Source organism: Apodemus sylvaticus, chromosome 3 (assembly GCF_947179515.1).
Source record: "Apodemus sylvaticus chromosome 3, mApoSyl1.1, whole genome shotgun sequence".
Lineage (NCBI taxonomy): Eukaryota > Metazoa > Chordata > Mammalia > Rodentia > Muridae > Apodemus > Apodemus sylvaticus.
The window spans coordinates 133428483-133454482 of record NC_067474.1 but is presented as its reverse complement, the minus strand read 5'-3'; the positions used below and the strand labels follow the sequence as shown (position 1 = coordinate 133454482).

At 45.2% G+C, this 26000-nt stretch overlaps 2 protein-coding genes and 1 pseudogene across 2 annotated transcripts; 1 reads left to right on the top strand and 2 right to left on the bottom strand.

Annotated features, from left to right (window-relative positions):
• Positions 1–10605: 10605 nt before the first annotated feature.
• Positions 10606–11544, top strand: LOC127680062 (olfactory receptor 2D2-like). The gene has a single exon (XM_052175642.1). It carries the CDS (start codon positions 10606–10608, stop codon positions 11542–11544), a length of 939 nt encoding a protein of 312 aa, XP_052031602.1.
• Positions 11545–15868: 4324 nt separating this feature from the next.
• LOC127680354 (ribosome biogenesis protein NSA2 homolog) lies at positions 15869–16773 on the bottom strand (annotated as a pseudogene).
• Positions 16774–18070: 1297 nt separating this feature from the next.
• LOC127680061 (olfactory receptor 2A12-like) lies at positions 18071–19018 on the bottom strand. The gene has a single exon (XM_052175641.1). It carries the CDS (start codon positions 19016–19018, stop codon positions 18071–18073), a length of 948 nt encoding a protein of 315 aa, XP_052031601.1.
• Positions 19019–26000: the final 6982 nt, after the last annotated feature.

Here is a 26000-nt window from a genome sequence, read left to right as displayed (position 1 = left end):
GGTTCGTATCAGGAGACACGAAATCAATCCTGTAATCTAACTGAGGCTGAGAGACATTCCTCAAGTAGAGGCATGGGGGGGAGGGTGAACTCCCCAGACAAGAACAGAGAAGGAGAAGCTCTGCGAATGAAGAGAGTCTCCCTTTATACTCTGAGCCCAGACAGAGGCTGTCTGGTCAATGGTGGACTTCCACCTTAATTAGCAGAGTTTTCCTACCATATAGTAATATAGAAAACATAAATAAGTTCAGCCTTATTTCTAGATGACTAGAACTATACAGTGTTCACAAACTTCATTTTACATTAAATGTGCTCTGTTAGTCTTATCCCTGGTCAGTAAATTTCCAGTGTCTGTCTTGTTTAACACGGAATGCCTATAAACTTATTATAGTGCCTGTCACATAGCTGGCTCAGAAAGGGTCACACAAATGAATGCTCCAGAGACACCAAGCAATGAACTACTATTACATCTCTGTATTTAAAAATTACTCTGAAGTATGGTCGCTTGAAGCAACAGACAAGATCTCACAGTTCTCAGAGTCTGTAAGTCTGGTCAACTGAGGTGGAACGTTTGACCCAGGCTCTTCTCAGAGACTGAAGTCAAAACAGTGTCTCAAGAGGCAACTGGAAAAGGATCTGCTCACTTGGTGATGGCCAGCTCACCTCTAAAGTGGGAGTGAGCTGGTGATCATCAGAACAGCCCCTCCCCTTTATTTGAAGTTTTCATTCCACAGTCACTTCTGTTTGTTAAATGGATATTTTAAGGAATAAGGAACTCTGAGGTTTTAAACTGCCAATGTGATAAACTCTGACCTGTGCTGCCTTTGCATCAGTGCGTATAAAGCTGTGCTGCCCTGTTATCTCAGACACTCAGTGGGAGACTTGCAATGCAGCTCCTCTGGACAAGGCAGAGCTAGCACGTTTGAAGCTGAGCACACGTGAACTTGATGAGCACACATCCATTCCTCATCGCTTTCACACAATAGCCCTTTCTGATTGGCTAAATTGCCTTCATCATATAAATGTCACAGGCAAGAAGACAAACTTTCCTACCCCACTGCCACCCACCAGGCCAAAGATTCCCAAAGTGTGTGTTCAACCATCTGTAGTCTGTGTTTCTCCTGTCACTGCCAGCTTTGGACTCCAATTCTTCCAAGGGTTGACATTTGTCAGAACGACTAGAAACACTAAACTCAGTCTTCAGCTGTATGTATACATAACCAACCACTCCTCTTCAGGGCAATGGGTGTTTAGTGAGAAGATTCACATCAAGGGCACACTGCAGACATGGAATTGAAGTAGGTTCCATGTTGCCTTATGACCAGAAATCAAGTCTTCATGTTTCAGGTTGTCTTTAATGAAGAACAAAGTAGTTTAGTTACACACACAGTAGACTGAACTCAACTCTTTTGTAAACCATTTACTATCTTTGGGGATTTTTTGGTTTTTGTTTGTTTGTTTGTTTGTTTTGTTTTTGTTTTATACTCCAGAGAAGAATTGGGATTTTTCTCTGTAACCAAATTTTCTGATCAGGAAAAAAAATCTATCTATTTATCTGTTCCTTTGGCTAGAAATTTACTCTTGCCACCTTTACAGGCATTGGGAGGATTCAGGCCCTGGGGATCAAGCTGTGAGGTTGAGAATGGACCTGAGCCAGCAGCCACCACCCCAAGAAGGACGACAGGGCTCTAGGGAGCTTTGGGGACTGGCCGCTTGCCCAAGAGTCCCTGACATAGCCAAAATTCTATTCTTGTTCTCTTTGAATCCTTTCCTTCCCACAATGGTTTGCACCAGAGATACTTTCCATCATGTTCTGTTTGCACTGAGCTCCCTCCTGCCCTCCTAATGCACCCTAAGTTCATTTATAGGATCTGACTGACTGAGACTAGCAGCACAGGTGTCAACGATTCAAACACTGTCCTTAATGGTCACGAGGAGGGAATGCGTGGCCATTTCTCCTTCCTCTGAATCTTTACACACCCTGTTCCCTGGACTCAGGCTGCCCTTCTCCTCCTTCTCCACAGATCAAATTCCTGTTCATTTTCCCAGACTCAGCTCAGATACTGCTCCTTCCATGAACTATTTTTTTCTGTCTTGGGGGGGGGGTGTCAATGTGACCCTCTGTTGTCATCACAGGAACCTGTATGTGTGCTTCCCCAAGCCCTCTGGGGACCTGGATCCCACTCCACTCTCCAGTCAGTCCTCAATTCATCATGAGCAGAGACACGGCCCAAGTTTTGATCCTCTTTGGTCTCTAATGCTGGTCTACCATTGGTGCATATGAATGTTTCTAGATTCAGCCAAGTGGTCAGTGAAACCACAGCACAGAGGAACGTAAGTGGTGCTGCAAGGTCCTCAGGAGGAGAGGGGTGGCTGGTAAGCATGGAGCTGATACCAGGGAGGAGCTGCACAGGGCATGAGACTAGATGCAAGAAAAGAAAGGCCATCTGCTTGCAAGGGAAGGCTTCAAAGACCAGAGCACACTTGAGCTGGGGTCAGAGGTATACACAGATGTTTTACAGGCTACATGCTATGACAGGGTAACCAGGCACGGGGATGGAGGCCAAGAGAGGTTGGGACAAATACAGGTGATTCTAGCTGCCCATAGTGAAGTGTCAATCAAAGAACTATGCCAAGTGGTAATGCTGGGGTGCTAGACAGGAATATGCCCAGGAAGGGCTCCACCAATCACAGAGCAGCTGATAGTGGTTTTTGCACCAGGGAAGGTTTCTCATCAGGGGAGGAGCAAATGAGGGGGTGTGATAGAAAGATGGCCGAGGCACCTGTGTGGACAGTGATGGCCCGTGAAGCTTTATGTGGACTTTAGGCCCTGCTGCTGAGAAGGAAGGGGACCTAGAGTCTCCTGCCTGCTTGGGGGATGCTTGGACAAGGAGAAAGGAGTCCATACTGGACCAGTAAAGTGCTGGGAAATAAACAGTTCTCTTGAAGCATGGGAAGACGCCTGGAGTGAGAGATTTCACAGTGGTGGTGGGGCTGCCGAAAGGTTTCCTACCCTAAGGACATCACAGGAAGCCCCAGTTATACAGAGCCAGAGTTAGACACCACCAAATTTCTAAGCTCCCTTCAGTAAAGGAGAGAGAAAAAGATGGAGAGAGACAGAAACAGAGAGAGAGAGAGAGAGAGAGAGAGAGAGAGAAACAGAGAGAGAAACAGAGAGAGAAACAGAGAGAGAAACAGAGAGAGGGAGAAGAGAGAGAGAGGAGAGAGAAACAGAGAGAGAGGAGAGAGAGAGAGAAACAGAGAGAGGAGAGAGAGAGAAACAGAGAGAGGGAGGAGAGAGAGGAGAGAGAGAGAGACCGGAGAGAGAGAAACAGAGAGAGAGAGAGAGAGAGAGAGAGAGAGAGAGAGAGAGAGAGGTACAGCAGGACTTGTGGTTCCCAGCACTGGGTTCCCACCACTCCGTCTCTCCCAGGACACAGGCAGACAGACCAGCTTAAGGAGGTCCTGCCCTAGATCTTAGGCCTCTGGGCTCAGCTCAATTCAGCAGCTCCCCAGAGCCTATATATGCTTTTAGATGTCTAGCTGAATCCCCAGCCTTGCTCTTGGAATGACTTATTAGGCCATGTTCCAGCTGTAACCCTGGTCCTTACAGAGGGTCCCTGGGCTTCTGGGAGCCAATGAGTCTGTCATGGTCAGAAGGATGGAGTCTGCCATTTCTTTTTCCCCCATTAAAAACTTAATTTTAGTAAAGTTTTTTTTCCACAACATAATATTTCTATTACTTCTTTGGGAATTTTATACAATGTCCCAATCACACTCTTTTCCCAGGTCCACCCTCCCACCCCTGTGTCACATCACCACCACCAAAAAAAAAAAAAAAAAAAAAAAAAAAAAAAAAAACCCACTAAGTTCAATTTGTGTTACCATACACTCAACTGAAGCATGATCAAATTCCCAGTGTCCAGCCCCATAAAGAAAACAGAGTTCTTTCCTACCTGCAACCCTGACAGAAACCATGAACGGTGAAGGAGTTTACACTTTAGTATATTTATCACAATTTTAAGGTATCTTCTTTTTTTTTATGTTATTCTTTATTTACATTTCAAATGAGTTTCCCTTTCCTGGATCCTCCCTGAAAGTCCCATAAACCCTCTTCCACACCCACACCCCCCCACACACCCCACCCCCCACACACACCCCATCCCCACCCCCGTTCCCCAATCAATCTCCTTCCGCTTCACGGTCCTGGTATTCCCCATTCCCCTGATGCATTGAGCCTTTCTATGACCAGGGGCCTCTCCTTCCTTCTTCTTGGACATCATTTGATATGTGAATTGTTTCTTGGGTATTCTGAGCTTCTGGGCTAATATCCACTTATCAGTGAGTGCATACCATGTGTGTTCTTTTGTGATTGGGCTACCTCACTCAGGATGATATTTTCCAGTTCCAACCATTTGCCTAAGAATTTCATGAATTCGTTGTTTTTAATAGCTGAGTAGTATTCCATAGTGTAAATATACCACATTTTCTGTATCCTTTCCTATGTTGAGTGACATCTGGGTTCTTTCCAGCTTCTGGCTATTATAAATAGGGCTGCTATGAACATAGTGGAGTATGTGTCCTTATTACATGCTGGGGAATCCTCTGGGTATATGCCCAGGAGTGGTATAACGGTGTCCTCCAGTAGTATCATGACCAGTTTTCTGAGGAACCGCCAGACTGATTTCCAAAGTACCAGCTTGCAATCCCACCAGCAGTGGAGGAGTGTTCCTCTTTCTCCACATCCTCACCAGCACCTGCTGGCTCCTGAGTTTTTGATCTTAGTCATTCTGACTGGTGTGAGGTGAAATCTCGGGGTTGTTTTGATTTGCATTTCCCTGATGACTAAGGATGTTGAACATTTCTTTAGGTACTTCTCAGCCATTCGATATTCCTCAGGTGAAAGTTCTTTGTTTAGCTCTGTACCCCATTTTAATAGGGTTATTTGGCTCTCTGGAGTCTAACTTCTTGAGTTCTTTGTATATCTTGGATATTAGCCCTCTGTTGGATGTAGGTTTGGTAAAGATCTTTTTTCCAATTTGTTGGTTGCTGTTTTGTCCTATTGACAGTGTCCTTTGCCTTACAGAAACTGTAATTTTATGAGGTCCCATTTGTCAATTCTTGATCTTAGAGCATAAACTATTAAGGTGTCTTCTTAATAGCTTCCTATCCGAACTATTTCTTTTGGGGGGACATGGTATGCCACAAGCCTTCAATGTCTCTGATTCTCAGCTGTGAGTTTGCCAATTTTATTGCTACCAAGCAAGAACAGGCTTGTTCCCCTGCTTTGTCAGAAGACCTTAGGTGAGCATTCCTAGGCCTTCCCTACTGGTTCACTCTGACCCAGGTCCAAGATGAAAAGTCTTCCTAGTATCTGACTTCAATCTGCGCCTTAGTTTCTAGCCCCATCTTCTCCTTTGTGCTTCCACAGAGAAGATAAAGGTTTTTCACCAAGTGGCCTGAAATGCCAGGATACAAAGAGCTGAGAGCTGAGAGGCCACTGGGTGCTTTAAGACCCTCACTGACTTCCTGCTTTATGAGATAAAGGTTACCATATACCACATCCAAGGTTCCACCCTAAGTCCAATCTAAATGTAATCACTTTCTAGGTAACTATGTGTTTGATGAACTGTAGCTGATCATGGATGATAATAATTAACCATTTGTATACTAGTAATGTTTGCTTTGCATGGTCCCTACTTTTGAACCCATAACCTTGACTGTTTAATCTACAATATGTCTGTAGACCAGGATAGCTCCAGGACTCTAGACACTTTGCCTACTATCATAATGGGTTGAAAATATCCTGGAGACATATCCTGTCAAGGAGAGAGAGCAATTCTATGGCCTCTTGTGTAGCCAGAGCTCCCAGAATACCTCATGTTTTTTTTTTCCTGAAGGAGGAGCCACTGAGTAAGCCCTGGCATAGGGTCTTGTCTGAGCCTAGCATCAATGCACCCAGCCTGCCCCAGCTGAGTCTCAACCCATTTTAGAACCAAGAAGAAGGAGCAGCCTGGGTATCCCTGGGGAGTGAGATACATCATAGCCCAGTGCCTCTCCAGAGATGGCTGCTGGAACTGTCCTGTCTGGATCCCTGGGGTCAGGTGCCACTCAGGAGTAGCCTCCAGAGTCTGAGGCAGCACTACCCACACCCCCTTTTCTGCAGGACTATACGCTCAGTACGGGTGTGTTCTCAGTCCTGGAGAGTTGGCAACTGCTCCATCTCCACCTCCCTAGCCGAGAGCCCCAGGTAGGAGCCCAGAATGACAGTTTCTGTTGGCCAGCTGGCCGTGTGCATCTAACTCTGACCCTTTTCCTATCTGTGAGTGTATGTGGCCAGCTGTCTTTACCTCCTCTTCCCTGAGTCTGCCTGTTGCCCTCTCTGTCCCTGGGCTGTGTCCTCCTGCTTACTAGTGTTCACTCATGATCATTGTTCCCTGCCACCTGCTTCTGTTTGCTATGCCTGTGCACCCATCTCTCCCTCCTGCCCACTGAGGCTCTCTGCCTGGGTCTTGAGTCTACTCTTTCTGCCTTTCTTTCTCTCTTAACGTCTATCCTGGGCTCTTGCTGTCTCTAGCTTTGCTGTAGTTCTCTCCCTCTTAACCCCCAGCCATCTCTCTTCTTCCAGCATCCTCTCTGATTGACAAGGCTTCACCTTGTGAGTCTCCTCCTGGTCTCCTGCATCCTCCTCTGTGTTTATGTCTCGGCCCAGCCCTCCCATGCCCATAGTCCCCAGCCTGTCTGCTCCTATATTCTTCCGCCTACCCTCATTTTTTCCTCCTCTTCGCCCTCTTTCTACATTCCAAGAGACATCTCTTTCCCTGGTCTCTGCCTTGACTTTCATCTTATAAATATCCATCCATAATTCTCAGCTCATTGTCTCTGAGTCTCCCTTCCCGACACTGTGTGGTCTCACTGTCCTCATACCCTGCCTACTCAGAACTTTGGCATTCTTTCCTCCTTCTCCATCCTTCTCCCTCTCTCCTTTGGTTTGTGTGTCCTTTGGTCCATCCTGTTGGTCTCTTGTAAAGTTTCAGTGTCGCTATGCCTCCTTTAGCATTTGTCCCTCTTTTTAAAAATGCCTGTTTTTTTTCTTTTTTGAAGTGTGTGTGTGTGTGTGTATGTGTGTGTGTGTGTGTATGTGTGTGTGTGTGTGTGTGTGTGTGTGTGTGTGTGTGTGTGTGTGTGTGTGTGTGCGTGCATCATCTGTCATCTGTGCTGGGTACCCATGGAAGCCAGAAGAGGGTATCAGATCCCCTGGAGCTGGAATTAGAGGAAGAAGTTGTGCGATGCCTAAAATGAGTTCTGGGAACTGAACTTAGGTCCTCTGGAAGCACAGCAAGATCTCTTAACCCCTGGCATAACCACTTAGCTCTCAACTCTCCAGCCTCTGCCCCTTTGGAAACAGAGGAAGAGCCTCCTCCCTCCTTCTGAGGCCCCAGCCTCCCTCCCCACTTCTGTGCACAGTGTTTTCTTCACTCGCACTCACGCCATAGCACACAGCCTCTGGCTCTGTGTCCTTCTCTACCTGGGTATCTGTCTGCCTTTTGGTACCTTGCCAGTTTGGTTTTTTGTCTTCTCTCTGCTTTTCCAGCCTCTAGATTATTCTTACCCTTAAAGGTCTGTGCTGATATGGAAGAAGCGTGTGTGTGTGTGTGTGTGTGTGTGTGTGTGTGAGAGAGAGAGAGAGAGAGAGAGAGAGAGAGAGAGAGAGACAGACAGACAGACAGACAGACCGAGAGACAGAGAGAGACAGAGAACAGAGAAACAGACGGGAAAGGGCTGATGACAGAGAAAAGGAGAGAAAACAGATATTATGAAAGTCAGCATTCTCTCTGTAGATAAGAGTCAATGACTGACTGAGAATAAGAGCTAGAAATGGCAAAGTCAGCAGCCTTAAGTGTCTCACCCCAGCCTACACTACAGTAGAGGAGCTAGAAAAAATACGGAGGTTCACAGTAAGAATACAAACAATCCTCTGATTTCCATTCATCCTGACAAGGGACCAAAGCTAATAGCCTAGACCTGAGCACTAGTCAGCTCTGGCCTAGAGTGTCGCCCTCCACCAAGACTTTGCAGCCTAGAGTGTCGCCCTCCACCAAGACTTATAGCCTAGAGAGTCACCCTCCACCAAGACTTTGCAGCCACACAATTCACCTGATTTTTCATTGACAGCCAATCATCAACAAACCTAGATGTGAAGTTCAGAGAGGCCAACCAACTGACTGTAAGACACAGGGCAAACCAGCAAAGAAAGCAATAATAGAGGCCAATCCACCACATGGTGGGAGCAAGGTGCCCTAGACCTGCCACTTGCATCCTTCCTTTCTGGGCTGGAGGACAGTCCTTTAGTGCTCACCATACTCCCTGGCTTCATGCATAGCCAATTACTCCTCCCCTCTGCGCTTTGGTAAAATGAAGAACTTGCATTAGTGGCTATCAAATCCAGCTTCAATGAGTGTAAATGACAGTAAGTAGTAGAGGGGATACATGGGCCATGCTTATCTGGGGGAGGGGAGGTGGGATGGCTTCAGAGCTCATAAGTTTGCCCTGGACAAAAATGTTCAAGAGCTTTACAAGAATTGGCAATGTATAACTCGGAAATTGAAAGACTTCAATCAAGCCTCACAGCAAATCCCGCCCCCGCCCCACCAGTGGGAATTCCCAGTTGTGTTGTCGGGATGGAGCCAGTCTAAGAGTGAGAGTCCCCTCCTTCCCATACCTCTGTGCCTGTTTCACCCTTTGTTTGTTTGTTTGTTTGTTTGTTTGTTTGTTTGTTTGTTTCGAGACAGGGTCTTCTGTGTAGCCCTGGCTGTCCTGGAACTCACTCTGTAGACCAGGCTTGCCTCAAACTCAGAAATCCACCTGCCTCTGCCTCCCAAGTGCTGGGATTAAAGGCGTGCGCCACCACCACCCAGCTCTGTTTCACCCTTAAGTGGCATCTTAAAGAGCACTTCACCAGTTCACACAGGGCACCTAGTGCGAGCTGACACTTGGTCTCCTGTGGCTCTTGGCCCCACTCCCCAGCTCCAACCTGAGGTATAAACAGAGTGTTAGATGTTCATACAGCTCTGCAGATGGTCACCAAAGAGCCAACGGAACCCAGCTGGCACCAGTCTTCTCCAGGCTGATAGTCCCTAGCCATCTGATTATCCCCCCACTTGCCCACCTTTGAGGGGGCACAAATTTTCTGAAGATAGGCTGGGTATGGTGGCACAACCATTCATCCCAGCACAGCAAGCAGATCTCTGAGTTCAAAGCCAGCCTAGTCTACAGAGTGAGTTCCTGGACAGCCAGGGAGACACAGAGACTCTGTTTCAAACCAACAAAAGTAAACAAAATAAAAATTTCTGAAGATCATTTAACAGTGGTCACAGCAGCACATAATTCGAGCACATCACTAGGACAAGGACCATAAATCCATATGCTATAGGGGCTAAGCAGGTGATGTAAATATATAAACCCAGTCTATTAAAAAAAGGGGGGGGGGGGGTAGTCAAGAGTAAGAAGTTCCCGCTCTATTCAGGAGCAGAGCAAGAGCCAGGGAGCTGCTCTCATCTCTAGGCCACTTCTAAATATAGAAACAAGGGCTGAACAGGCTCAGGTTGAATCTGTGATCCTAAAGGTCCAGTTCTGTGTGCATGAGCGGAACTGTTTTAAAATGATAAAGGCTAATTTAAAAGCAAAAACACAAAAGAAAAAGAAAAAAAGGACATTACAGATAAACTGTAGCTTATATTTGTCCTGCAGGCTCCCACTAAATGGCCTTTGTTATGCAATCTCACCATGAGGCACAATGCTTCTTGGTTTAAAATTTTAAAATAAAGTCCAGATGTTTTCTGGAGAAACTGCTAAATGTCTCTGTGATGGTTCACAAAGCAAGAAGTTGAAAAGAATCTAGGAAGCCAGGGCGTCACATGGTGCCAGGTGAAACGGGGTATGGAGGAGTTATGGGAGGGCTCTGCTGGTTATATGCTTACAGGTGGGATGACCCCCAAGCTCCACACCTTACATTAAAAAGCCAGGCATAGCTTTTGCAGAGGACACAAGTTTGGTTCCCAGCACCCATATGGGCTGACTCCCAGCTCCCTGCAATGTTAGCGCCAAGGAATATGCTGCCTTCCTCTGGTTTCTGTGGGTACCTCCATGTGCCACACACACACACCCCTTTTAAATCCTAACAGTGACTTTTAATAACAAAACTGAACACCTTTAACTCGAATCACGGGAAGTCCCAATCCTGATCCTACTCTTCATCCATGTAAGACCTAGCAACTTCCATAGTTCCGAGATGAAATAAAAAGTGGGGAGAGTAGCAGAGGGACACGGGGCTGTGTTGGGAGGAGAAGTGACTAGATCCTGGGTACAGGCCAGAATGGAAAGCACATTATGTGGCTACCCTGGACTGCCCCTGACACTTGTACCAGTAAAGACCTGGCCAAATCTCGGTACCAAATGAGAACTACTTCTCAGTAGCCCACTTGCCAATCTGACGCCTCGTGAGGCTCTCAGTGTAAATGCACAATGGGCTGCCAAACACCCTGCACACTCCTGAAACACTTTGAGAATCATGTGCCTGAAATCTCTTCAAACAGGAAAGATCTCAATGCAGGAACTCAACCAGACCGCCGTGACAGAATTCATTTTACTGGGCTTCGCCCCCAGCCCCGGGACCAACCCCCTGCTCTTCACTTTCTTTTTGGTCTTCTACCTGCTGATCCTCCTGAGCAACAGCCTCCTCCTCACGCTCATCCAGCAGGACTCGCGCCTCCACACGCCCATGTACTTTTTCATTGGTGTTCTCTCCATGCTGGACGTGTGCTATACCACCACCACTGTGCCCCAGATGCTGGTACACATCCTCAGCAGGAAGAGAGCCATCTCTTTTACAAGGTGCGTGGCCCAGATGTACATCTTCCTCCTCTTTGGGGTCACTGAGTCCTGGCTTTTCTCCATCATGTCTGTGGACAGGTATGTGGCTATCTGCCACCCACTAAGGTACAAGGTCATCATGAGCCGTGGCACATGTCTCCTAATGGTGGGTGTCTGTGCCACCTATGGTGTGGTGGGTGGCCTGTGCTATACTTTCTTTGCTATGCGGCTGCCCTATTGTGGTCCTAATGAAATTGATCACTACTTCTGCGAGGTCCCTGCTGTTCTGAAGTTGGCCTGTGCAGATACATCCCTCAATGACATGGTGGACTTCATCACGGGCTTCAATGTCATCGTAGTCCCTCTCTCCCTTGTTGCCATTGTCTATGTCAACATCTTCACTGCCATCATGAAGATCCGCTCGACCCAGGGGAGAGTCAAGGCCTTCTCCACCTGCACCTCCCACATCACTGTGGTCACCATGTTTGCCATCCCTTGCATCATCATGTACATGAGTCCTGGCTCTGGCTCCTTATCAAACAGTGGCAAGAAAATGGCTCTCTTCTATAACATTGCCACGGCCTTCCTTAACCCTGTCATCTATAGTCTACGGAACAAGGACGTCAAAAATGCCTTCCTTAAATTGGTGGGAAGGAGTGGGGCTCCAAAGTGAAGCTGTAAAGCTGAATGCCTGGGGAGCTGTAAAGTGAACTTACAGTCACCATCTTCCCAGGGACTCTTCCATGAGACGTGTGAGATCCAGACTCCATAAAGACAGCGCTTTACACTTTCCCAGGTTGGAGAAAAGGGTGCTCAAACATTGAGGCGGTTGTGAAGGAAAGGTTCGAGGTGGTCAAGAACTGCCAGACAGAGCAGGGCTCAAGAATAAGTGCTGGGGTTTATAGGCTTATGTCTTTAAACACTTTGCCCCCTGCTGGAAACAATGTTTAGGAAGGTTGTGGAACCTTTAGGAGACAAAGGCTGGGTAGAGAAACTGAGTCACTGGTTCTTATATCATGGCCCCACATCCTGCCACACCAAGATGGCAGAAGATTAGGGAGTCCCTGCTATGCACTCGTGCCTGAATGGGCCTACCTGACAACTGAAACCGGAGTTACAGATGGTTGAGAGTCACCATGTAGGTGTTGGGAATCAAGCCCAAGTCCTCTACAAGAACAGACAGTGCTCTTAGCTACTGAGCCATCTCTGCAGCCCCTTAGATTTACTTTTTTATGTTCATTGTTGAGCAATGACCCATCATGCATCAGTGAGCTGTGACACTCTAGGGCTCTGAGAGTGGCTGGAAAGAATAAAGGGAAAACGGGGAACACCTGAGCGGACACTCAGAGGCCTGGACTCTAGCCCTAGAGCCCACTTGGTGCAACAAAGAATTGACCAATACACGTGTGTGTGTGTGTGTGTGTGTGTGTGTGTGTGTGTGTGTGAGTGATAAGTGAAATAAAATAAACTTTTAAAAAAAATGAACACTTCAGAAAATCAGCATCATATAATATTTATTGACTGATATTTTTGAGGGTCTCATTCTTTTTTAAAATTTGTTTTTATTTAACTTTATGTATATGAGTATTTCTTGGGCTTTGAATGTTTGTATACCACTTGTGTGCCTGGTACCCTTAGGGGCCAGACGAGGGCATTACATCCCCTGGAAGTGGAGTTATGGATGGCTGTGAACTACCAAGCTCAGGTCCTCTCCAAGAGCAGCCAGTACTCTTAACCGAGGAGCACTGCGCTCTTCAGGCAGCCCCGGGTCTCACTCATTAGAATGAAGTAAAACATGGGCTTGCAGAGTTCTGCTGTGAGCATAAATTGATCTTTCGTAAGATAATTGCTGCCATCATGTATCAGGAACAGTAAAGGTGTCTTATCCATGACCTTCAGGCCCGTTATTCCATTCTTAGGACACCTCATAAAGTGGGTATTAGGAGTACAGGGAAAGCAACAGCAACCTTTCCATAATGGGAATCACAACAGGGAAGAATTGGAAGGAGTTGAAACCACCTCTATAATATGTAACCACAGCAACACCCTGTGGTACAGGCATATATCAGTATCCTGTGGGGCCATCTTGGGGACAAGCTGGAAACCCAGGGCAATGGTTACTCCCTGGAATCTCTAAGGACGACCTTAATTAGCTAAGACTTCTAGCAATGGGGGATATGAAAACTGAACCAGTCATTTCCTGTAAATGGGAAAGACTTCCCATGGAGGGACTGAGATACCAACCTACACACAAAATCTTTGGCCTATAATTTGTCCTGCCTACAAGATGGGCAGGGGTAAAGATGGAGTGGAAATTGAGGGAGGAGCCAACCAATGACTGACCCGGCTTGAGATCTATGCTATGAAAGGAAGCTCACCCCTGACACTGTTAATGCTATTCGCTTGCAGACAGGAGCCTAGCAACTGCCATCAGAAATGCTTCACTCAGCAACTGATGGAAACAGATGCAGAGACCCACAGCCGAACATTATGAGGAGCTTGGAGACACCTGTAGAAGATGGGTAGGGAAGGATTGTAGGAGACAAAGGGGTCAAGGTTACCACAAGTAAACCTACAGAATCAACTAACCTAGGCCCACAGAGGCCCCCAAGAGACTGAATCACTGTAGTGGTTTGAATAGGTTTGGCCCCCATAGACTCATGTGTTTGAATGCTTGGCCCATAAGGAGGATACTATTAGGAGATGTGACCTTGTTTTGTCAGACATCAATGAGAGAAGAGGCCCTTGGTCCTGTAAAGGCTCAATTCCCCAGAGTAGTGAAATGTAAGAGTGGGGATGTGGGAGTGGGTGGGTTGGTGGAGGAACACCCTCATAGAAGCAGGGGGAGAGTGGATGGGATGGGAAGTGGATTTCCGGGGAGAAACTGGGTAAGAGGATAACATTTAAAATGTAAATAAAGAAAATATCCAATAAAAAAATAGGTGTGCCCTTGTTGGAAGAAGTGTATCACTGTTGGGGGGAGGGGGAGGAGTGCTTTGCCAGTCTTCTCCTATCTGCCTTCGGAACAAGATGTAGAACTCTCAGATCCTCCGGCGCCATGCCTGCCTGGATGCTGCTGTGCTTCCTGCCATGATGATAATGGACTGAACCTCAGAACCTGTAAGCCAGCCCCAATTAAATATTGTCCTTTATAAAAGTTGCCTTGGTCATGGCGTCTCTTCATAGCAATGGAAACCTAAACTAAGACAACCACCAGTCAGGGAGCCTCATGGGACTGACCTGGGCCCTCTGCACATGGGTAACACTTCTGCAGCTTGGTCTTCATGTGGGACTCCTAACAGCAGGAGCAAAGGCTATCTCAGACTCTTGCCTATCTTTAGATCTCTTTCTCCTAGCCTGAATGCTTTGTCCAGCTCAAGAGGAGAAGATGCACCTAGTCTTAACTGCAACTTGATATGCCAAGGTGGGTTGACATCCATGGGAGGCCTTCCCTTTTCTGAAGAGAAAGGGAGGAGTGGTTGGGGAGGGACGGTAGATAAGAAAGACTAGGAGGAGAGGAGGGAGGGTAAACTGAGGCTGGGGCTTAAAGTTGATTAATTAATTATTAAAAAGAAAAATATAAATTACCCTCTTAACACAATTGAAGGTCTGAAGATGTCTCTGTAGTTCAGATTGCTTGCTGCTCTTCCAGAGGACCCACACTAAGTGGCTTGCAACCATCTGCAACTCTAGTTTCAGGGGATCCACTGCCCTCTTCTGATCTCTGATCTGTCTCAAGTATCTTCACATCCTGCCACATACATTACACCTCTCTTCCCGACTTCCTCTCCCTCTCCCATCATACGTATATACATAACGAAATAAATTTTTTTAAAGAAATAGTCTAAAATTTTATTTCAGGTACCAAGTAGAACTTTGAGCAAAGATTTAGAAAATGAGTAGAATGAGAGGAAAATGGGCATATAAAATAAATTCACCATCATGGGCTGTTAATTGAGTACAGATGCACACAATGGCACCGCCATGCTGCTTAGCCTATGAGACTGACTAAAGTAAGAAAATACTGACTACACTTACCTCAGGGTAACCTGCAGAACAATGGGAGCTCATATATCCAAACTGAGTGCCAGATTGCACAGTCTTTCCAGAAAGCACACTGGCACATTCTGTTTGAAAACAACTTCATCTAGGTATAATTCACATGTTCTGAAGTTCATGTATACAGCTCAGTTTCCTATCTATTAGCATGATATAGTCTTAGAGCATTTTCATTGCCCCAAAAGAAATGCCACACTTGTAAAAGTAATTGCACCTCCATGCCCACCATACCCCTAGGACCAACAAGTATATGGATCTACCTTATCTTCCTAAGAACTTGATTATTCTGGATATTTCATATAGATGGGATGGCATGCTACATGAATTTGCTGCTGCTGTTATTGTTATTTGGTTTGGTTTGGTTTAGTTTTTTTGTTGTTGTTTTTCAAGACAGGGTTTCTCTGCATAGTCCTGGCTGTCTTGGAACTCACTCTGTATACCAAGCTGTCCTCGAACTCAGAAATCCACCTGCCTCTGCCTCCCAAGTGCTGGGATTAAAGGTGTGCACCACCACTGCCCGGCACTACATGAATTTTTGCAAGAATCTTCTTTAATTTTTTCAAGACAAATCAATACTGTAGCATATATGTATATGTAGTATATAATGTATATATTATATACGTTGTATTTGTTTACTTTTAGTGCAAAATATATCCTATTATGTGGGAATAACATATTTTATTTATACATTCACCTAACAGACTTTGAGTTGATGATCTTTCTTTTTAATTGGAATGAATAAAGTTGCTATGACCACAAGTATAAACATTTTTTTAAATTGGACAGTGTTTTATTTTCCATCACAGTTTAATAAATACTTCTTGATGACTGCGCATGGGGTAAGGCTGCTTGGTGATTCAGGAAGATTCCAGCGATGGTATTTTCCTGACGGTGAGCAGTCTTCAGTATTGAGTGGAATGACTTGTATGATGTCACTGTCAAACCAGCAAGACCACATTTATGCACCCATCATTTTCAGGACTGTTTGTGACTTGGGCAGACTTTCCCCAACTAACCTTGCCTCCTTGTGTCTCGAGGCCCAACGCACTCACATTCACTTCAATCACTGTACCTTTGGAGCTCACACCCAGGGTTGTATATAATGGGGGTGATGGACTCTTTTTCATACTAAGTATTGGAAGGCAAAAGGTGGCTTTCAGCTCAGGGTGTGTGACGTGGGCTTTTTTGAAACGCACACCCATTGGCCTAATGAACCTTTCATATTTAGGTGGTTTTCCTGTAAAGCCATCACCAACAAAGCAGACAAACTTTAGTAACCATTCTCCTCCATGCCTTCTTTTTTCTTTTTCCTGCTCGAATAACTTTCAATACTTCTGTTTCTCCTTGGGCATGAATTCTGGGTAGAGGGACCTCCCATTTTCCTGCCTTTTCTTTCCGTTTCCGCTTAATCATGGTGGAAAGCACTTTTGCCCTGTACTGCCCTCTCTGTCCAGCAGGTAGGCAGGGATTGCTCCCTGTGGAGTCTGCGTGCCATCCTTCTGCTTGGTGTTTCTCCTCTCGTGCATCTCAACAGTCTTTTTCTTCTGTATTTTCTCAGCGTGGCGCTGTTTACGCTGTTTACCTGTTTACGGTAGAGCTTAGCCTTCAGGTCAATCTTTTTTTTTCCCTTCTTTGAATATTCATGGGCCTCCCAACCTTCTTTCTTTCTCTTTTTCTCATGGTAGTCCAAACGATATACATATCATTTGCAGTGCCATTCAATTGTGACATGATGACAGCCATGGAGCAGCTGTCCTCAACCTCCTGGGTTCCAAAAAAAACCTCTTAATTTCTAAGTATATACATTTTAAAAAATATATATTTTTACATGTTTGGCCTGCATGCATTCTGTGAGCCACATGTGTGCAGTTATCACATGGATGCTGGGAATCCAATCAGGGGCCTCTGGAAGAACAGTCGGTGAGCTGAGCCATTTCTCTAGCCACAAGTGTGTACATTTTTGCATAATGGTTATGTTTTAACTTCTGTTAGGTATGTATTATGAGAGGAATATGGATGGACCATGTGTCCCTCTACGTTGATATTTGAGGAACTGGCAGACTGTTTTCAAAAGCAGCAATACTGACTTACATCCTTCCAGAAGTGTAAGGATTCTCAGTGCTCCACAGCCTTCCAGTGCATCTGTTTAAGTGCACTCTGATATATGTGAAATGGCACCTAACTGAGGATTAAAATATTATTATAAGCTGAACTATACACATATCATATGCCCTGACAATCACATCCTGTGTGTTTATTCCAGAGGTGATAAGAAAAGGAAAAGAAAAGAGAAGAAAAGAAAAGAAAAGAAAAGAAAAGAAAAGAAAAGAGAAGAGAAGAAAAGAAAAACTTTTCTCCAAAAGTCTGCATGCGAGGGCCAGGGAGAGAGGCTCAGCAGACAAAGCATGTGCAGCTATGGCCACCTGAGTTCAACCTTCAGGTCCCACATAGTAGACGAGTGACCTGACTCCCATAGCTGTCCTTCCACTGCCACATGCACACTTGTCCCCTCTCACAATAAATGACCAAATGTCATTAAACTATTAAAAAAGAGAAAAAGAACTTCACATGAATATTCATAGAAACTTTATATGGAATAGCCAAAGAATAGAAATTATCACTATTGTAGGCAAATTATACTGTGGAAAATAAGGAATATATACTACTGCAAAAATAGAAGCATACTACTGTTATATACAATGCTTTAGATGGGTCAAAGGGGGTTTTCAGACCCTCCCCCCCAACATCACATACTGCCTCTGTTTATGTAACATTCAAAGAATGAGGAAGTCATGGGGGAGGGTGAGGAAATTAACAATGGCATCCGTATCAGAACTTAGAGTTGGGGACTAAATAGAATGTTACCTTTTGTGGTGATGGAATAGTTCTATACCCAGATGGAGTTTTTTGAACATGTATATATGAACATATGCCCACATGTTCTTTGATCATATAAAATCATATGCCAAAAGAGTACATGTAATACACGGTGACATCCCAATAAAGTCTCCAATAAGTTAAGTGATGTTGAACCAAGTCAGCTCACTGGATGTAATGTAGTATCATATGGAAGACTTTCTCATTGAAGAAAGCTGCATGGAGACTGTTCCAGAAGGCTACTAGTCTCACAACCCCAGCCTTCACCCTGACCCTTTGCTGCTGCCCACCACCTTGAGAAAAGCCCTTTTCACATCTTTATTACGAAGGCTGTAGATGATGGGGTTGAGGAAGGCGGAGATGACATTGTAGAAGAGAGCCAGCTTCTTGTCCTCTTCTGGGGAGGACTCAGAGCCAGGCCTCATGTACATAACCATACACGGGATAGAAAACATGGTGACCACAGTGATGTGGGACACACAGGTGGAGAAGGCCTTGATCCGCCCTTGAGTTGAGCGGATCCTCAAGATAGCAGCAAAGATATTGATGTAGACAACAATGATGAGGGAGAGCGGAACCAAGAGAAGGATGAAGCCTAGGATGAAGTCCACCTGGTCGTTGAGAGAGGTGTCTGCACAGGCCAACTTCAGGACAGCTGGCACTTCACAGAAGAAGTGGTTGATCTCATTGGGGCCGCAGTAGGGAAGAATCATAGCAGAAACAGTATAGATCAGGGCACAGGTGATACCCCAGAACCCACAGAAAGCCACCAGTGACCCACGCAGCAAAGGGCTCATGATGACTTTGTATCTGAGAGGATGGCAAATGGCCACATACCTATCATAAGCCATGATTGCAAAAAGCCAAGACTCCGTGATTCCCAGCATCAGGAAGATGTACATCTGAGCCACACAGCCAACATAGGAGATGGTCTTCTTCTCACAGACTAGATGTATCAGCATTTGTGGCACTGTGGTGGTGACATAGCCCATATCCAGAATGGATAAGACACTAAGGAAAAAGTACATGGGTGTGTGGAGGCGGGAATCCAGGTGTATCAAGGTGATAATGAGCCCATTGCCTAGGAGGGTGGTGAGGTAAAGGAGAAGAAAGACGCCAAACAGAATGCCATTTATCCGTGTGTCACTGGAGAATCCTAGAAGGACAAACTCAGTAAGAGAGCTTCGGTTTCTCCAGAGGAAGTCCTGCATCCTTCTCCTGCTGCAAAGATAGATCAGAGCTATCAACCACAAAAGAGAAGCCCCAGATGCTAACTCTGCTGCCATTTGCACAGCAGATGTACCAAACACAAAAAGCGAAGTCAAATACATATCAGGGTCCACAGAACCAGAGAGCAAAGCTTTAACACAAATTTCTATTTTATATGAAACAGCATGTTTTTTCTTCTATCGTGCAATTCCAATTTATTCCAAGATGTGAGATTATGAACTCCACATTTCAAAATGTAGAAAATGAAAAAAGAATGGGGGAGCTACCCAGAAAGTAATGTCTTATAATTTATGGGCCACACAGCTTATGAAACAGTCGTGGGAAAGATGTCATGGAAAGAATTGAGTGTTTAAGAATTCAACATTTGTGTGTAACTAACATCAAATGTCAAGGTCGGCCTCCATGTGGGGGACCATACCCAAACTAGCTTTAGTTGAAGAGCTCAAAAAGCTTGGTGGGCATCCCCAAACTTGAGAGACATGGCTATAATCCTGACCCCCTGCACCAGCAAGAAAAGAGCTATCTGTGGATGGTTCATTGATAAGTCAGAGTCACATGTTTTCACAGACTGTAGGTGAACAATACAAGGAATAAAGGATATGTCAATGACTAAAGGATAACAGCTATAGTGTTCCCAAGCGGAGGAGACAAACTCACCTACAGAACAGAGAAATGAAGCCCGGAGAATACCCAGAAAGATGAATATGGAAGGAAAAATACATATAAAGGAAATATTATACAAAGTAAAATGGCTGAAAGCAAAACAGAAGAAACAAAACAAGTATTGTTCTGAAACTGGCCTAAGACAGGAGGATACGTTTCTCCAAATGTTCAATAATGAGACAGGCTGAAATCTTCCACAGAAAACAGAAGGTGACTGAGTAACACATTTCATGTGGGAGAGGGAGAGGAGAGAAGAAAAATAAGACAAGGGGAGGGGAGGGGAGGAGAGGGAAGTGGAGGGGAGGGAAGGAAAGGGAAGGGAAGGGAAGGGAAGGGAAGGGAAGGGAAGGGAAGGGAAGGGAAGGGAAGGGAGGAAAGATGAAGAGTGGACATCAAGGAAGGATCCAACCACCAACCTAGAGCTCAGTGAAAGAGTGCTTTGGAAACAAATGTTGTTTTCTCTCAAACGACAGCAGGTCATTGATTACCAATGACCCATAGTAAAAGATGCTCCAAAGAATTTCTTCAGTCTGGAGGAAATGGTCCTCTGTGGAACAGAGCTGAAAGGGAGGACGGAAAACATAGAGTTGGTGTGTGAGCAAAGACTGACTATTTAAAACAACAAAAATAACAGCACACTGTAGCATAGGGCACACCATGGCACAGGGCACACTGCATAGGGCATACAGTGTTATGTCGGCAGGAGCCTCACACATCTCATGGTTATAACATGCTTCAATTAAGTCATAAGGCTGCTTCAAGAATTTGATCTGTGTACCCTCAAGGTTTGTATAAATATACCTTGTAAATGTCACGCAATGACAAAATTTCTCAAACCATATCCTTGTCACATAACTGAAATTTTAAAAAAATGGAATGGTTTTCTTTTTAATTTATTTATATTAGTGTGTATAAAAATTTTGTCTGCATGTATGTATGTGTACCACATGTGTATCTGGTGCCCATGGAGATCAGAAGACAACATTAGATCCCCTGGAGCTAGAGTTCCACGTGGTTGTGAGTCACCATGTGGGTGCTGGGATCTGAGCCCAGGTCCATCTCTCCAGCGCATTTCATAAATGGTAGTTTAGAAGCTCTTTAAAAATGTAAAGTTTACCAACACCTGCTCTAGAGAAAGAATCAAAACAACAATAAAAACCAGAAACAATACAATTCAAAATATTATAAACTATGTACATTATTAAAAATTTAATAAAAAATTCAAAGATCTTGGTTAACTACAAAGAAAGCCAGTGTGTGTACATGTGTGTATCTGTGTGTCTGTTTGTGTGTGTCTGTGTGTGTGTGTGTGTGTGTGTGTGTGCATAATAAAGAACCTAAGCTAGAAAGTGAGAAGCATCCTAAGGAAACCTTGAAGAAGATGCCAGATGATAGAAAGCCCTCCCACAATAAAGGACCAGGGAAATTAATGGCTGTGCTTCCAAAAACAGTGTGTGGACTCAGTGCAATACTGTTCAGAATTGTCGTGCTGTTCTTTACAAAAAGAGAAAGACACATCCTTAAGGTTCATATGGGAGCTCATAAGCCCCCACATAGCCAAACCATTCCTAGGAAAAACAATCAGGTGTCACCATATCTGATTTCAAGTCCTACCACAGAACCATGTAACAAAAGCAGCACAGCAGTAGTCTTAGTTATTTTTCTATTGCTTTGAAAAAATCATGACCAAAGAAACTTACAAAAGAAAGCTTAATTATACACATGTATGGAAAAGTTATGTAACCCAGTACCATGTACAATGTATACACACCCATGAAAATTAACTTTAAAATTGAAGAAAGCTTAAGACAAATACCAAACAAGCAGTGAAATGATAAATACAAACCTAATTAAAACAGCAATTACATTAAATGTAAATGTAGCATACAAATCAACTGAACATTGACACTGGATTTTTTTTTAAAGATTTATTTATTATATGTGAGTACACTATAGCTGTCTTCAAAGGCCCCAGAAGAGGACAGCAGGTCTCATTACAGATGGTTGTGAGCCACCATGTGGTTGCTGGGATTTGAACTCAGGACGTTTGGAAGAGCAAGCAGTGCTCTTAACCTCTGAGCCAGCTCTCCAGTCTCCAACACTGGATTTTTTAAGAACTAAAAATAGTTTTAAAAAAATATCTGCCATTAAAATGCAAACACCCTTGAGACATAGAGAGCAGCATTTCCTGATTATCAGGATGATCAATCGGCTTGGGACTTCTCCCTCCTTACCTCATCTTGTTCATAGAGTGCTCTGATGGTAACTGAAGCCACAGGCCACAGGGATGAAGAACTGACAAACTAAAGGGCAAGAATATGCACCCTCTCCCTTTCTTATCGTAGGCATCTGATTCGATTTGCAAGGTTACAGGCGTCCTGTGCTAGGTAAGACTCAGATATTGGATGCTACCTCCAGAGACACGCTAAAGGTATGCTATGCCGAGGGTCAACACATGTAATGCTATGACATAAGAGCTAAGCAAGACAAAAGACAGGACAGGAAAGGTAGGCAAGGGAAGAGCAAGGAGGGACTGTCAAGCCTTGCAAAACAGGCTAAAGAGGGTGGACCTTGTAATAACGGAGGAGAGAATAAATGAGATATTGAATATCTGGGATCAGTCACCCTGGCAACAATGTGACGGGTATATTGTGGGGAAGGGGAAGATGCCATTATGAAGGATAGATGAGAATAGGAATTAAGACAGAGATTAGTGACATGAAAATCAGGTATTAGAGATTTCTAGATCTACGATTAAAGAGTACTGGGAAAGAGAGGAGTCAGCGATGAATTCTGAGAATAAGAAGGGGTTTACTGGAGCGTGGGTGTGGATGGTGGTGCCAATCGCTGAGCTGAGCTACACAAGCATGGAATCTGGGTGAGATGCAGTGAGTCTAGTTTGGGGCTTAGGCAGCTTGTGGAATTATCAGCCTCCAGTGGATGTCTGTGTCTAGAGAGGAAGACACAGCTTTGAGGCAGAGAGTCCTAGGTAGGGCGCTTCCTGGTGAAGGAAATGTAGCTTTTTATGGTGTGAGGATCATGGCTCATCCAGTGGTGGAATTGAGGAAGCCTGAAAACACTACAAAGTGGCAGATCAGTGATGGCGCATGGATCTGCTGAGTCAGGAAACACTACATCCAGACTACAGGGGAACCACACTGGCTTCAGAGGAAGGCCCCTTCCACCATGGCTGACTGCGGAGATAGCATGGGTGCAGAGCCCTGAGATGTCGCCATCAGGTCAGAGACTCTAAAGTCTATGTGTGTCAGACCTATGGATGCCTCTGAGTTTTCCCTTATGTGCTCACTAGGAAAACAAGTGCAAGGGACTACTGAAATACACACACACACACACACACACACACACACACACACATCCATTCCTGACAAGAGTGGCCATCTGAAACAAGCCAGCTTTGGGCTTAAATACAACTCTATCTTTAGTCTCTTAGCAAGACCCGTCCCCTAAATGTCGGGAACAAGCGCCTACCTGAAGTCCCTCCCCCTGCACCTCTCTCAGCAGCATCTGCACTCACTCCCCAGCTCTACCAGCTGTCTTTCATTCAAGAAAAAAACCCTTCTCTCAGCCACTTTCCTGATGGCAGCCATCCTCCAGTCTCTTTTCCCTCGTTATATTTCCTACAAAAATGCATTTATCTAGACATTGTCTGCTGCCCCAAAAATAAACAGAGGCTTTGTTTTATGCGGCCCTGTGTCTCCAGTGTTGATCACTGTGCCACACTCAGCTCATTAAACTGTGAGAGTGGACAGTGTCCCAGCACGCCTATGTGCTCAGTAAGAGGACAGACACGGGGAGCAGCAGAGCTATGGACAGGACCATCTACTGACTTGGGCTTAAATGCATCTCTGTATTTGTGTCTCCCCCAAAGCATCTGAAGGCCTCTGGTAAGAATCAGATGAGACTTGCTTAGCAAAGCCTCTGGATTTGAACTGAAGCATAAATGCCACCAGGGGACAAGCTTGACTAGAGGAAACGTTCTTTCACTTGGGCTGTTAACATATATAAAGAGCTCGGAAACTCCCGTTTCTGTTGACAGCTTCAGGCTGTCTAACCAGATCCAGCCCAGACTTCATGCTGTGTACCCCTACTATGTTTATATGGAAGGGCCCTAATTCCCAGTATTAGAAGGTGGAGTCATTGGGAGGTGATTAAGGTTAGACCACACACACACACACACACACACACACACACACACATACTCTGGGAGGGTAAGAGGGACCAGGGGGAGGGCAGACTTCATGTCAAGATCAATGCCCTTATTTTAAAAGGAAAAAAAGGAAGCGCTAATGAGACTTGTACAATTGGACTTGGTCAAGACCAAGAATTAAGAACATTATTGCTTTCACAACCCCCTTATTGTCTAACTCAGCCTGCTCCTGCTCCAGTGCCCAGAGTACTGCCGCCACTCCTCCATTGTCTCATCTCCTTGACCTGCCCACTCACTCCATCCAACAGCATTTACTAAGAGAAATCCCGATTTTTAAAAAAAAGACTTTTTCCACTTTGACCTATGCATGTTAGTATACATGCAGTATAGCATCAAATCTGAAAAAGAAGATGGAGAGGCAGAGAATAAAGAGGTGATGGTGTGAACAGGCTCAAGAGTCAGCCATACTGTCCTGGCTACAGTGGAGAAACCCACCAGATGACAGCTGTCTGCATGGAGACACCAAAAGACACCCTCAAATAACTCTCAGCCAATTCTTCAGACTCTCCTTCTATGCTCTATCCTGTCGCCATGCTGTCCTATCAGCCTTTCCCACCACCTATCTGCTGCTTCTGTCCGTCCCAAACCTGGTTAGAGTTGGAATATGTGAGAACCCAGTTCTGTGACCCTGACAGCAGCAGCCCTTCCCCCTCCGGTCTTCGTTGGCAACTGAAAACCAGGTGTCTTGAGGAAGATGTTACCCTAAGTCTGATGGGCAGTGGAGAGAGAGACAGACAGACAGACACACAGAGAGAGACAGAGACAGAAAGACAGAAAGAGACAGACAGACAGACAGACACCAGGGAAGCTGAGCAGACAGAGACGAGGCAGGACAATGCAGATGTCCACCAGGATCTGCAGACAGTACAGAGATCAGGGCCAGCAGAAGGGATGCTCTCTGGTGCCCCCTGTCCCTTGTCACTCTTACCTGCTCTTAGGCTCTGTGTGAGGTAAGTGAGGAGTCTGAGGAGTTCTCCTTTGAAACTCTGCTCCAGTGAGCCCTAATTCCCAGGAGGGCAATGCTAGTGCTTTCTTAATGAGCTTCTTGTACCTTTGAATTCCCCAAGATCTGAATAACAAGACTGAACTACAACACCATCACTGGAGGCTGGGGCCAGCCCAGTTCCCTGGCTCCCCAACCTTGAGTCCCAGGCTGCTGTTCTGCCTCAGTACCTCCCAGGATCCACATTCTCTCCAAGTCACCGCCACACCACATGGGTTGGATCCTGCTTTACACAGGCATCATATATGTTTGGAAAGTTACCTCTGTCATATTGGCCTGTGTTGTAGTTGCTTCTCTGTTGCTGTAATAAAGTACTAGCCAAAATCATTTTGAGAAGAGAGAGAGGTGGGGAAGTAAGCACAGGGCTGGGTTTTGAATGTTGGCACCAAGCTGATAAGACCTAACACTGGGAAAATTGCCCTCTGCTTATGGCTGAGATCCCACAGGCAGGGACTCTGAATTGGCCCCACGACCACCTAGAGAATTCTTGCCCTTTTCTCTCAGACAACATCACCTAGGGCAGGTTCCAGTAGTCTTAGACAGTAAATCTACCATAGATTCAAAAAGTGCATATTACCATGGGACATGATCCTATGCAACATTGTGCTAGGGATTCTGAATATGATTTAGTGTTGTAACATTGGTGGCCATGAGACTGCTCACACTATAACCTTCCCAATCTCAGGCATCACGACACAGAGGGTATAATTATCTTCTTTGGAAAATAAAATGAGATTGGGCACCAAGTCACAGGCACGGAAGCCTGGGGTTGGCCATTCTATGAAGAAGTCCAAAGCTAAGCAGAATTCAGTGGCACTTGACCACAACACAAACCAGTGACTCAGTGACCCAGTAACTGTGATGCATGCTCCACACCTGTGAAACACAGCAAAAGCTGCACCAGGAGAGAAGTTTGCAATGGTCAACTCTTTCTTTAAACTCTTTATTGGTTCTTGGTGAAGTGTACATCATGCACCCCAATCCCACTCAACTTCCCTTATATCTGCTCTCCACCCTTGCAACCTTCCCTACACACAACAGAGAAAAAATCTCCTTGTGAAAGCTGTAG

What these genes read in the sequence shown, in the direction of transcription:
- LOC127680062 (XM_052175642.1), top strand. Translation starts at nt 10,606, where the DNA reads ATGCAGGAACTCAACCAGACCGCCGTGACAGAATTCATTTTACTGGGC.
- LOC127680061 (XM_052175641.1), bottom strand. Translation starts at nt 19,018, where the DNA reads ATGCAGGACTTCCTCTGGAGAAACCGAAGCTCTCTTACTGAGTTTGTC.